Genomic DNA, 12,937 nt, shown 5'->3' with positions numbered 1-12,937 from the left:
CTTGGCCACAAGGGCTGAGGAGGAGGACCGACAGGCCAGAGGGAGCTGAGGGAGGGGGCAGGGTCGTGGGTAAGGAGAGTATGCTTCATTCTGTTTTCAGCGAGGAGGAGACTATGCATAGGCTGATGGGGAAGCGCCACTGGGGAGGAGGAGGATGCTGAGGGCAAGGATGGGCAGAGATTTGGGCAAGTTTACCAGGAAAGGGGATGGAGTGGGGAGCAAGTGGGAGCAGGAGGGATGCTGAGGGAACCCCCCACCCCCATCCCCCAAGGCCTGGAATTTCTGGTTGTGAGAAGGCCTGATGGGGTCTTGAGGAGAACAGAGGTCTGGAGTGCCCCTGGGTGGCAGGAGAGGAGACAGTTAATGGACAGTGTGTGACAGAGACATACCAAGTGTCCAAGCAGGAGAGCTGGTGGGTTGTCATGAAGGTCTCTGACCAATGGGCTAGACTGGGGAAGGAAGGAACCCCAGCAGAGAAGAGGCGGACTGAGGGCCGGACTTCTCAGTGGGGTCAAAGAACAGGGTGTATTTGCACTAGAAATAGTGGCTCAAGAAGTTGGAGTCAGAGATGGGATTTCTGAGTAGGATTTCAGAAGAGTCACCTTTAGGGCAGGCCCTGGGTGCGGCTGAGGAAGCAGGTCTCTGAAGGCCTCTGAGGCCGTCTGCGGTTGGATGGGCTGGGCCTATCAACCCTGTCAGGACATGGGGAGGGAGGCTGGGGGTAGAAAACAGAGCCTGAGCCCATGGTGAAGTGGGGGAAAGGGCTCAAGATCAGTAGAGGACAGCAGAGTCACTGAGGGGAAGAGAAGGATAGGGGTTTCCGGGGACGGCGGGCGCAGGGTCTGGAAGGGGTGCCGGCCCTGTCCTGAGCCCTGCCACAATGCCCTGTCTGGGTACACATGCCTTCTAAAGAACTGTCTGCTTCTCAGTGAACCTCTCTCCGGACCGGGCACGGCAGCCTGTGTTACGAACACCCGACAAGGGGAGAGTGGATCTGCTGGGCCACAGACCAGAAATCTCTACCTGCAGGCTGAGTGGAGAGAGTGGGGCTTTCTACCCGTTCATCTCACCCAAGGCTGAAGAAAAACACCAAATGCACATACAAGCTTATTGTGCTGCTTTTAATTATGAAAGATGTAAAATGATGCATTATAAAACTTGGAAGCTACTTTATACAAATTCCAATCTTTAAATATTGTTTAACAAGGGGGACCTGGGAACTAGGACACTGGCGGGAAGTCTGATTAGTTGCTGTGATGGTTCCATCACGAAGCAGTGGAAGAAACATGCTCGGAACCGTCTATGTGTGAATCAGAAGAGACGATCAGAGTCAGAGTTGGAAACGGCTTCAAATATGCAAATGGACTGGAATACACAACATTTCCGCTCAGGTAATATACAGCAGACTTAGGAGAAATGAAACACGACAGAGAAGAATTCATATTGACCTTGACATCAAGTTTCTCCTGACACCGCGTGTTCTAAAAGCCACAACCGTACAGAAGGGGGAAAAAAAAACACACAGAGAGGTGTTTAGTCTATGCTGTTTAACTGCTAGTAAATGAGAGCAATACAACGGTCAAGTTCTTGTGAAAAACTAAATATTGAAAACATAGTTTACCATGAAGTCTGCAGCCACTTCCCACACAAAGGACACCTGGTTTGTTGCAAAGACAGCAGTGAGCACAGATTTGCCCACTGAAGGTCAGGGCGACACCATGTAAGTAAGGTGGGCTGAATAATGCATAATGTATAAAACCTTTTCACAGGACAACAAGGGACGGATGGACCTAAGGACAAACTGAGTTCAGTGCTAAGCCTTATTGTCATCATCATACTCCACACACAAGTCACTTTTCCTGGGAGCCTCCATTTCCACGAGTCCCTGGCGAAGGCCGAGGGGGAGCGCTCTTTGTCCTGTAGGTTTCGGGGTCTCCAGCTGTGAGGCCGGGCTGCTGTGTAGAGGGAGTTGGGGCCCTGACACCAGCAATCCCCATGGGTAAGGCATTGTGTAAAGAGCAGGTTATCCTGGGACCTTCTTTTTTCAAAAACCTTCACAGCATCAGCACTGCTCCCTGTCGATGAGGCCAAATCAGATTTGGGGGGCCTCTGACACAGGAAAGGCAGCCAGGCTTCAGCCTCTTTCAGCACACCGGGCGCTGTACGGAATGAGAGGCCCTTTTACTTTAACAGCACGTTACTGGCTCCGCGATGTCAGATATAAAGGCATCTGGAAGTTTAACTGGAAGTGAGGCTTTAAAGGGGTGACCCACTGCCTCCGGCCCCCCCAACCCCGAGCCAGAGCTCAGGCAGGAGGGCTCTGTCTTGACTTCCTGATTCATTAGCCAGGGAGGCGGGGGGGTGGTTCAGGCGAATGCGAGGCAGGAAGACTTGGGCTTCACAGTGAAAATGGAGTGCTGACCCTCAGGTTATCTAGAGACTGGAGGGAAGGGACTCCCCCTTGAAGACAGAAGGAACTAGGACAGGGTCTGGAAGGGTAACAGCCCAGGATCCTGTGACAGAGCCCTCCTACTGCCAGGCACACCTGCCAGATTCAGAGCTATGGGGCACGGCCTTGCTTCTCTGGGGGGAGCCATCTGGAGCGCCCCTACCCCTGGCAACAACCCTGGTGCCTCCTGGAAGGGCAGGGCTGTCAGGGCCAAGGCTCTGGCATCTCTCTCTCCTTCCATGTGCCTGCCCTCCCCACCCCTGTCCTGTCTTCCCAGGCCTGCCCAGACTCCTCCCCCAGGGCCTTCAAACCCACCCATTAGGGAGTTAGGGGCCAGCATAGACTAAGTTAGACGAGGCAGGCAATGGTGGAAATCCAGCAATACCACTTTATGCTAAGGTACTGATTATTAGCGATGGTGTCATCACTGAGGCCTTCATTTTATTCTAGACTCTCTGCAACTTCAGAGAAGGGACCTCTCTCTTTTGTCTTTTTAGGGCCACTCCCACGGCATATGGAGTTTCCCAGGCTAGGGGTCTAATCAGAGCTGCAGCCACCAGCCTACGCCACAGCCACAGCAACACCAGATCCGAGCCGTGTCTGCGACCTACACCACAGCTCACGGCAACGCCGGATCCTTAACCCACTAAGCGAGGCCAGGGATTGAACCTGAGTCCTTAAGCATCCTGAGCCACAGTGGGAATTCCTAGAAGGGATCTCTTCCAAAGCAAAACACAGGTCTGAGAGGGAGGGTCTTTTGCAGTGGCTAGGACTCCTGAGGTCCTGGCACGTGGGCAGCCTCGGTTTGCTCAGCTATTCTGGATGCACTCAGAAGACAGGTTCCACCTATACCTGCATACTCTCAAGGACGACAGGGTGTGCGTGCAGTAACTGGAGATCTGGTCACCTAGTGTTAAAAGCATATTAAAGTGCATGCTTAACCACAGGCATGAGTGTTAGAAACGCTGAAGCTCCGAGAGATCTGGTAAGGACTAGGACAGTGAAAACTAGACTGCCTACAGCAAGGTAGGCTCACTCATTCCGGCGCCACTCATTCATGTGTGCGTGCGTGCATGTGTGTGCAGGGCACAGTTCTGTAGCACCTGCTCGGTGCCAGGCACTTGTTAGGTCTTGGGGAGGAATAAGGCACAGGCCCTGCCCTCGAGGAGCTTAGGTCTGGTGGGGTGACATTCACACTTCCATTCCACAGAGAAACAGCTTCCCTCCGCTGCTGCTCAGCTGCTGGGGGCCGGGGAGGTCAGATTTAGAGCCCCAGCCGCTTCCTCCAGCTGGTCTGTGGAGAGGAGGCCTGTCTGTCTGGAGCTGTCGGAGGATGGCGTGTGCCTGTGAGACAACTGTAGCCCCCTCTCTCTTCCCCAGCCACCAAGAAGCACTGTTCTCTTCAGGTTCATCTGGGACCAGGGGATTTTTTTTTTTTTTCTTCAGTGACTGAATAAAATAGTCTTCCTTTTCCTCTTGTCCATAGGAAAAAGTGTACTGAAGCAGCAGAAAAGAGATTGCAAACCGGGAGGAGACAAATTAGAATTCAGTTTGCTTAACTCAAGCCTGTCTTTGGACTTGGGGTAAAAATCCTTCTTGGTGTTGGAACCGAGTCCTCTGGGAGAGCCCTGGCCCTCTGCCCTGCCCTGGAACAGCTTGCCACTGCCCAGCGGTGCTGAGGCACAACGGCTGGGTCAGAGGAGGCATCGTGGGGCGGTGGTACTGCTGCTGGATTCGGAGCTGACTCCCCAGGGCCTGTGACCCCTGCCTGTCCCCTGCTCCGGGTCCTTGCTTCAGTGTTGACGGAGATCAGTGGTTCCGGGCACTACACAGTGCTACTGAGCCCACTGGTTATCTTTCCTACTTTTACGTGACCAACTAGATGGTCAACGAGAGGCTGTAATGACTGCAGTAATAACTGATTCATTGGAAGCCCCAGAATAGCACACCTGCAGCCATAGGACCCAAGCCGCAGGCCTGAGGGCAGGCGCCCAGCTCTGTGGCCTAGAATAAGGTGCAGCCAACAAGAGGGACCTCGCCTGCAAGCCGGGAGCCCGGCAATTGGTTCCTTCCACGTCAGAAGCCCAAGATACCTAAAGCCCAGGGGTGTTGCTGGCTCCGTTCTAGTCCGTGCTATTTTAGCTGTTTCAGAAATAAGTTCTCCTGCTCGGTTCCCTTCTGTTCACAGTCGGTCAGCTCGAAACGTCTCTTCCACAGACGGGTCGAGCAGGCCCATGCTGGAATCACTTAACATGTTGAGTCCGTCCAGGCTCAGGGGTTCGATCTGGAGCTCTTCCTCCAGTGGAAATGGAGTGTCCACGTTCAGGCTGACCTCGGGCATGCCTGCCAGAGCACTGCTGAGGTCTTTGAACAGGCTGGTGCTCGAGTCTTCTGGAAAGAGCAGCAGGAGGGGAAAACAGCATGGATTAGGAGGGGTGAGGCCCAGGCCACAAAGAGGACACAACTGATGACAACCCTCAAATGCCATTCCTGTCGTCTTCCTGAGCAGAACAGTGATCACCTGTGTTCCAACCACTCCCAGGCCTACAGTTCTACTCTGGAATCTATTTTCAGGGAGTTCCATAACTTCCACTTTGGCAGGTTTTTCTCCCTTGACCAACTGTCAATCACTGAAAACTAAGTAGCTCAGAAAAGGCTCAGGTCTCCAGGCCCTTTCCCCACTGCTTCCCAGGCTCTGGGGCTGGACATCTGCAACTCAAAAAGGTAAAGCTGAAGGGGGGGGGGGAAGAGTGGGGGGGATGTTCAATTGTGCTTTGTATAATGACAAGTCCTTTAAATGATCTCTCAGTGGCATCTGTGGAGAAACAGATCTCTCAGTGGCATCTGTGGACACACAGAAAAATAAAGCAGCTGAGAGGTGGCCCACACTCACCTGTCAGGCTGGTGTTTGGGAAATTCCCGCAGTTGGAATACAGGTTTGGTCTCAAATGAAAGGAGTCCTGTGGCTCTCGGGCACCTTGTTGTACCAGGGGCACCTGGAAGCACCAAAGGTCACATTATAAGGGAAGACATGAAACTGCCTCACGGCCCTTTCTCTCCACGATCCCAGAGTGCGCTGCTGCTGCGACAGCCTACACAGAACTTTCTGCTCAGGCAAGGGGACGCCGGGGTGCAGGAGGAGTCCCTGGGAACCACGCTGGGGGTACGCACACTGCCCAGCCCACTCTGCCATCCCAGGTGATGCCGCTGGCCACGGCCCCCTGGGCTCAGCACATTGACGCCTTTGGAAATCACTGTCTGTGGGAACACTTCAAAGGCTCTATCTATAAGTCAAGGAAGTAATGGGCTCCTTCCCTCTTTGGGTTCTAGAAAAACAAGAAAGTAGAACCCTCTCCTTCTCTTATTCAGAGAGAGGAACCACAGGCAAGCCCCTCTCTATGAGAAAGCCTCTATGAGGATGGGTTAGAACTAGGGCCTATTTTAAATGCCGTTCCTGAAATCAATTTTTTTTGTTTCTTTAGGGCTGCACCCAAGGTATATATGGAGGTTCCCAAGCTAGGGGTTGAATCAGAGCTGTAGTCACAGGCCTACACCACAGCCACAGCAACACGGGATCCAAACCACATCTGCGACCTACACCATGGCTCATGGCAAACGCTGGATCCTTAACCCACTCAGTGAGGCCAGGGATGGAACCCGCATTCTCATGGATACCAGTCAGGTTCGTTAACCACTAAGCCAAGACAGAAACTCCTGAAGTTAATTTTTAAACCATTTTTTAAAATCTCTTAACAGTAGGTTTCTATCATTTTTCAGAGAGACTGGCTCACCTAGACTGAAATGGTTTCTTCAGAAAATGGTGAAGCAAAGACTATTGGTTCCCGGAGTTCCCGTCGTGGCTCAGTGGTTAACGAATCCGACTAAGAACCATGAGGTTGTGGGTTCGATCCCTGGCCTTGCTCAGTGGGTTAAGGATCCGGTATTGCCGTGAGCTGTGGTGTAGGTTGCAGACTCGGCTTGGATCCCACGTAGCTGTAGGCTCTGGTGTAGACCAGAGGCTACAGCTCCGATTAGACCCCTAGCCTGGGAACCTCCATATGCCGCGGAAGCGGCCCAAGAAATGGCAAAAAAAAAACCCAAGAAAACAAACAAACAAACAAAAAAGACTATTGGTTCCTACCCTGAGGCTTCCTTATGGCCTACTCAGGAAAGATCTGTCTTAGTGCCTGGGCCAGCGATCCAACCCGGGCCACAGCAGCAACCTGAGCCACTGGAGTGACAATGCTGGATCCTTAACCAGCTGCACCACAAGAGAACTCCCAGAATATATCTCTGTCTTTATTTATTTTACTGTTATTATTAAGTTTTGGAAATTGCTCTTCCCTCTCTCCTTATTATGTCTTGGAGCCCAAACCATAATTATTGAATACTATAAAATCTAGGGATATTAAAAATGGTCAGTATGGGAGTTCCCATTGTGGCTCAGCAGAAACGAACCCGACTAATGTCCATGAGGACGCAGGTTCGATCCCTGGCCTCGCTCAGTGGTGAGCTGTGGTGTAAGCTGCAGATGCGACTGGGAGGCTGGCAGCTGCAGCTCTGTTCAACCCCTAGCCTGGGAATTTCCATATACTGCAAGTGTGGCCCTAAAAAGACACACACATAAAAAGTATTAGGTAGAAACTAAAAAGCAAAAGTACATGGCTGAATGCAAGCATCCTGGAGAAGGAGCCCTGCCCGGTGGCACCCCCAGGAGGCCACACCCTGTGCAGAGCACAGCCGCTCCACAGGACAAAGCACCGCCCTATGTCTCAGCTGGTAGATTTGGGGATTGCTACGGCTCCTTCCAGTATGAATGACCTGCGAGTCTATGGCTAGGCTGCCATCTCAAGCCTTCTACCACTTGTTCCCACAGGTCCCCTGGTGAGGCCTGATGCTGAATAAGGCAGCAAGCAGCAGCATTCTAGGGCTCAGGGTAATGCCAGGCTCTCTGGGCCGTTGAGCACACCTGGTCAGAGGAGTGCTGTACACGGTCTGTTCAGCGTGGGTTCCATGCACAGAGCAGCCTGACCGTGGCTGCTCTCAATCCAAGGAAGGGACAGGCCCCGGGGGTCACTCACCTGCTGAGTGAAGGCTGGGCCTGGCCTCATGGACGGCTGGTCGAAGCTCACATCTGGGAAGAAGCTGGTCAAAGATGAGCCCTTCAGGCACAAGGAGAGACCATTTAGCCTGGAACCCAGGGCAACACAAGCGTCTCCTCCCATCCTGAGGACCTGTGGGACTCACCTGGGCTGGGAGGAGCTGGAAGTCCGACTGGGGCAGCGAGGAGGCTGCCTGGGGCTGCTGAGCAGGCGGCTCCTGGGCCCGGGGCTGCTGCAGCAGAGGCTGGGGGAGGTCCTGGGGTGTGGGGTAAGGGGGTGGGGGGGACACCTGGGCTTGGGCTTCTGTGGGCAGGAAGGAGAGTGGACTTCGATCTGAGGACGCCATCTGAAAGACAAAGCCACCAGCTATTTCTTATAGGTTCTAGGAGCAAGTCCTTTCTGATTAGGAATGTCAAAGTGAGGAAAAACCCTGAGATTTTCTTCACGCTGGTAGTCTACACCACTCTCTGAGAAGCCTAGTTCTGCTCCTTCAAAGCATATTTCAAATCTCACTTCCCCACGAAGCATTTTCCAGGCAATGACAATTTCTATTGTCTTAAAAAACAAACAAAACAAAACTCAGCCAATTTAACCAGTTTCCTTTCAGTTTTCTCAGTTGAAATTGTGCTTGTCTTTTTAAAGCCATCACTCCTGGTTAAAAATGGAAGACTGGAAAAGGCATTTAGCTCTGCTATCTCCCAAAACTCTACTAAAACCCTGAAACAACACTAAACAACAATAAACATTAATAAACAACGCTAAAACAATAACAAACAACACGAGGATGAAGATAATAGGAGAGAAGAAAATGGCAACAAAATTTGGAAAATGAAAAGCAGATGGCCGCGCAGTAGCTGGCTGAGCAGAGCTGAGAGAGCCAAATGCTTTGCTGGCAGCGGGGACAAGCAAGAGGCAATCTGACTTACATCATCACAGAATCCCTAACAGGGTCTGGAACTGAGGCAACGGGCTGCAGCAGGTGAAGGTGGAGCTAAGCCAGAAGGCTCTCGACAAAGTTTAGGTGGGCAGCAGGCAGACTCCAGGAGCCCTTGCCTGGATGGAGACTGAGGGCTATCTCTAGACAGGGCAGCTCAGGATCTCTGGACGAGGTGCGCCAGGCCCTAGGAGGCGAGGCGCTACTGAAAACACTGGGTTCAGGAGGACGTTCACCATCGAATCCTGTGTCCTCCACCTCTTTCCCAGCTCAGCCCTCCGAGAGCTGGAATCCTGGCACAGACCAGGTGCAAGGTCAGGATGGTACCCTATGGGGATCTGACCAGCCTAGGAGAAAATTGCATTTCCCCAAGGAAATGGCTGAGCTAGATCACTCTGCAGTGAAGACCAGACACAACAAGCCCACCCGGCCACGCAGAGCTTCCAGTCAGTTTTGGTGTGTGTGTGTCCTGTTCTTAAATATGAGCAGAGTGACAAGGATCACCAGACCATGAGGAAAGCATCTGAATGAAAGCCAGGGACCGAAGACAGAGAAAAGAAACTTGGAGAAATCTAGGGAGGGAGTAGCGGTCATGAAAAACAAAATTGTCATTATAATATTTAGGGCTATTAAAAAACCTTTATCTGTTAAAAAAAAAAAAAAAAAAAAAAAGGAGTTCCTGTCATGGCTCAGCAGAAACAAATCTGACTAGTATTCATGAGGATGCAGGTTTGATCCCTGGCCTGGCTCAGTGAGTTAAGGATCCGGTGTTGCTGTGAGCTGTGGTGTAGGTCGCAGACATGGCTCGGATCCTGTGTTGCTGTGGCTGTGATGTGGGCCGGCAGCTACAGCTCCAATTCGACCCCTAGCCTGAGAACCTCCATATGTTGTGGGTGCAGTCCTAAACACACATACACACACACACTCTTATCTGTTATAAATACATGTTAAAACACTTGTAATATGTACCTCTATATGCATTTTTTTAAAGTAGGGATATGGATAAAACAAGATTACAAAAATGTTCGTAATTATTGAGGGTGGATGGTGGGTATGGAAGAATTCATTATATTATGTTCTCTACTTCTAATGCAATTTGGAAAAATCTCTATAACAAAAAATAAAGGAAACTGAAACAAAAATTACCACTAAAAATCCCAGAAAGATCAAAGATGATATTGCATCTATGGAGTAAGTTTTATGCTATAAAAAAGGAATATTCAGAGAATAACAACAACAAAACATTCTTGGCAATTTAAAAGTATGAGAGCAGAAATGAGACCCTCAGCATAAGGGTTGAAGATAATGCTGAGAAACGTCCAGAAAGCCGGGGGAAAAAAAGAGATAGAAAAGAAGGGAGGAAAAAATAAAAAAATGAGAAAAAAAGTAGCTGTCCAATACTAATACATTCAAGAGAGAACAGGGGAAACTGAGGAGAAGAAATCATCAAAGAAATAATTAAGGAAAATTTCCCAGAAATGAGGGAAATGAATTTCCAGGTTGAAGAAATCCATCAAATAGTCAGATTCTTATCAAGCCACATCATCTTGAAGTTTCATAACAGCAGGAACAAAAAGATCCTACAAGCTTGAGGAAGAAAAGGAGTTTTCACTCCAAGTATTAATCAGAATGGCACTGGATTTCTCAACGACTCTAGAAACAAAAGGTAATGGATTAATACCTTCAAAATTTCCAGAGAAATTATTGCGATTTTGAATTCTATACTTGGTCAATTATTAGCTAAATGGTGCGCAGAAGGAAGATCCATTTAAGTCATGCCAGGTCACATGTACTCTTATAAAGCTGTCGGCAGATTTGTTTTTAACTGTATTGAGAGATCGACCCAATCCCGAGAGTTTAGGACTGAGTAAGTAATACACACAGAGTAAAACCAGACTAAGAAACAAGTAAGACGTTTATTAACTCCCAGGAGAAAAAGATGTTCGTTTTGTTATTTCATAGTAAACACTATAATTCAACTCTGATTGCATTATTATAACCATGAAAACACTGAGCACTGCTCTAACCAAAACTGTACTGAACCACACTGTTAAGCTGAGGAGAGTGAGAAGGAAATATGCATGGGGGGTGGGGGGAGGTGTTGCCGGGTAAGAGGGCTGGGAGAGTTGAAAGAGAACTAAATCCTAATCTTTCATGTCGGATGTCATTCAATAATACCTAATACTAAAAATCTAGAACAAAATAAGCATGAAATAACACTGTTATACCAAAGAGATTGGCTAAAATAGTGGAAAGCAGCCATCTCCAGGCACTGAGAAATATGGCTGTGAGGAAGGGAAGACACTGTTATTTCATAACAAGCCCTTTAGAACTATTGGGACTTTTTAAACTATGTGCACAAGTAATGTGACATTGATTTAAAAAAAAAATCTAAATATTAAGCAAAAAATGAAAACATCTGAAAAAGGATGCTCTCTATCCCTACAGTCTCCTTAAAATGTAGCTAGAAAGCAAAAGTAATATTTTTATATCCTATAAAATAATCTGCAATGTAGAATTAAAGGCAATCCAATAATAGAAAAAGAACCATTAAAAAAAAAAAAAGATTATGAAATATCCTCTTACCCTCTCCCGAAAGGGATTACTCATATAATGAAGCTCTCGTAGTTCATAATTGGTAAAGAATGACTAATAACTGGATCTGCTAACTCCTTCCGTTGTGTTCTGTCAGCTCTTTCGTGCTAAATCATTACTCATTTATAGTGAAGTGGTGAGTAAGCTATGTTATAATGTATCTAGGGAGTGACCAACAGGTTAAAAACATATTCATTGATGACCGTGGTAAGGAGAACCACCCTAAGATCTTAGAATAAAAACAAAGTCAACAAGTCAAAATATGATGTTTCCACCCTAAATTTCTGTAACAGTCTTCAAAATGTACCTCTTTCTAAACAGACTTCTTCAGGTTCTTTTATACATATATAATCCCTATTGTACCTAGTGTTTCAGCAACAATAGAAGCATCCTTTCTTTCTCTCTCTCTCTCTTTTTTTTTTTGGCTGCACTTGCAGCGTGCAGAAATCCCAGGGCCATGAATTGAACCCATGCCACAGCAGCAACCCCAGCCATAGCTTGGACAGCACAAGTGCCAGGTCCTTAACCTGCTGAGCCACCAGGGAACTCCAGAGGCACTGTTTCTTCAATCTGTCATCATACTTAGGGAGGAGGTCTAATCCAATATCAAAGCCTCAGGAAGGTACTTAAATGTCTTCCTCAGCTTTCCTTTATGGCTTAAAGTACTCATAGAGTCCTTTTTTTTTTTGGCTGCACCTGCAGCATATGGAAGTTCCCAGGCCAGGAATCAAATCTGAGCTGCAGCTGCAACCTACACCACAGCTGTGGCAACACCAGGTCCTTAACCCACTGAGCTACAGTGGGAACCCCCCCTTTTTTTCAGAGAGTCAATTATTGATTTTCCACACCAAATTTAAAATCCCAGCTATCTTAGACTTACCTGGACTATATCCTCTACACCCTACCCTTTCTTCTAACCCCCAACTTCATGAGTTAATACTGCAAACTGTTCAGTGTTTGCCTAAGAGCAATCAATACAACAAATCTGCTATCAGAAAAGCATTAGTGCATCCTGAATTCTTTAATTTTACATAGAAGTGAGAACTGACTGCATTGGAGACCTTGTGGACAATGGCTGGTGTGAGGACCCAGGCCAATTCCTATATGCTTCAGTCAGTTTCAGTTTGTTTGCTTTTACCTGTGAGGCAGGATATGGGTTCAGTGGGCTGGTTGAAGAGAGCTGTCTGCTGAAACCTTGATGTGCTTCAGGGCCAGGAGAAAGTGTGAGGGGGCTGACAGGAGGCTGCCTACGCCGAGAGGGGCCGCTCAGGTTTGTGGTGGAAAGAGATGGGTTGCTGAGGGAGAAGAGGCGGAGTGAAGGGTGAAGGGCAGAGGCGCTGGGAGCGGATGCCTGTGGGTGGCTATTGAGGGAAGAGGAAAGCGCTGTCTTATTGAGCGTGGCCTGGATGGAAGGGTTGCTTCGAGAACTCTGGAGACCTAGAAAACAGAACAATTCACAAGTTACTTGTCATAATTTCAGGCCGAATCTTTTGTTTTCCAAAGATTAAAGAAAACTTAGCTCCCTACTGTTTGTATTTGATGATTATTCTGTGTGAGAAGGAGCTCTGGGCAGCTCTCCAATGAAAATGGTACCAAGAGCAAGGAAAAGACACACTCAGACTAAGAAGTGCCATCAGGATGAGACAGATAAGATCCTGTGCATACAACCGCTGGGAGGGCAGGACTAGGTAAGCAGGGGGAGGCACTGCTCCAACCCAAGGAATAGGCCTCAGGAATTGTATAAGCAATTCTGTGTAGGGCCCTGAATGCATCTGTTCCAGGTGCACAGCCAGGACCCTCTGCCACCTTTGGAAAATACCCTTTTACTGAGAGTGGTGGCTCTTAGGGAGCTGCCTC

At 48.8% G+C, this 12,937-nt stretch overlaps 1 protein-coding gene across 13 annotated transcripts in view; it reads right to left on the bottom strand.

Moving 5' to 3' along the window:
• Window positions 1-1,102: 1,102 nt before the first annotated feature.
• Window positions 1,103-12,937, bottom strand: part of CRTC3 (CREB regulated transcription coactivator 3) — a 109,579-nt gene continuing 97,744 nt past the window's right edge. For 4 of the 13 annotated variants that reach the window (XM_021098911.2, XM_084968519.1, XM_084968523.1 and 1 more), the window contains 5 exons: window positions 12,219-12,517; window positions 7,697-7,897; window positions 7,531-7,611; window positions 5,343-5,445; window positions 1,103-4,840 (listed from right to left, as the gene is read on the bottom strand). In XM_021098911.2, the coding sequence (XP_020954570.1) occupies window positions 4,632-4,840; window positions 5,343-5,445; window positions 7,531-7,611; window positions 7,697-7,897; window positions 12,219-12,517 (893 nt within the window). In that variant the 3' untranslated portion in view covers window positions 1,103-4,631. The remainder of the gene's footprint in view (window positions 4,841-5,342; window positions 5,446-7,530; window positions 7,612-7,696; window positions 7,898-12,218; window positions 12,518-12,937) is intronic. The other 9 variants (XR_014810399.1, XR_014810401.1, XR_014810403.1 and 6 more) reach the window with 3 other exon arrangements.

This window comes from Sus scrofa, chromosome 7 (assembly GCF_054392235.1).
Source record: "Sus scrofa isolate SSC_HxYL_T2T_F1_AM1 chromosome 7, Sscrofa_HxYL_maternal_Yorkshire_Landrace_v2.0, whole genome shotgun sequence".
NCBI classification, from domain to species: domain Eukaryota; kingdom Metazoa; phylum Chordata; class Mammalia; order Artiodactyla; family Suidae; genus Sus; species Sus scrofa.
The sequence above is the reverse complement of the archived record's forward strand: the minus strand, read 5'-3'. Positions and strand labels throughout refer to the sequence as shown.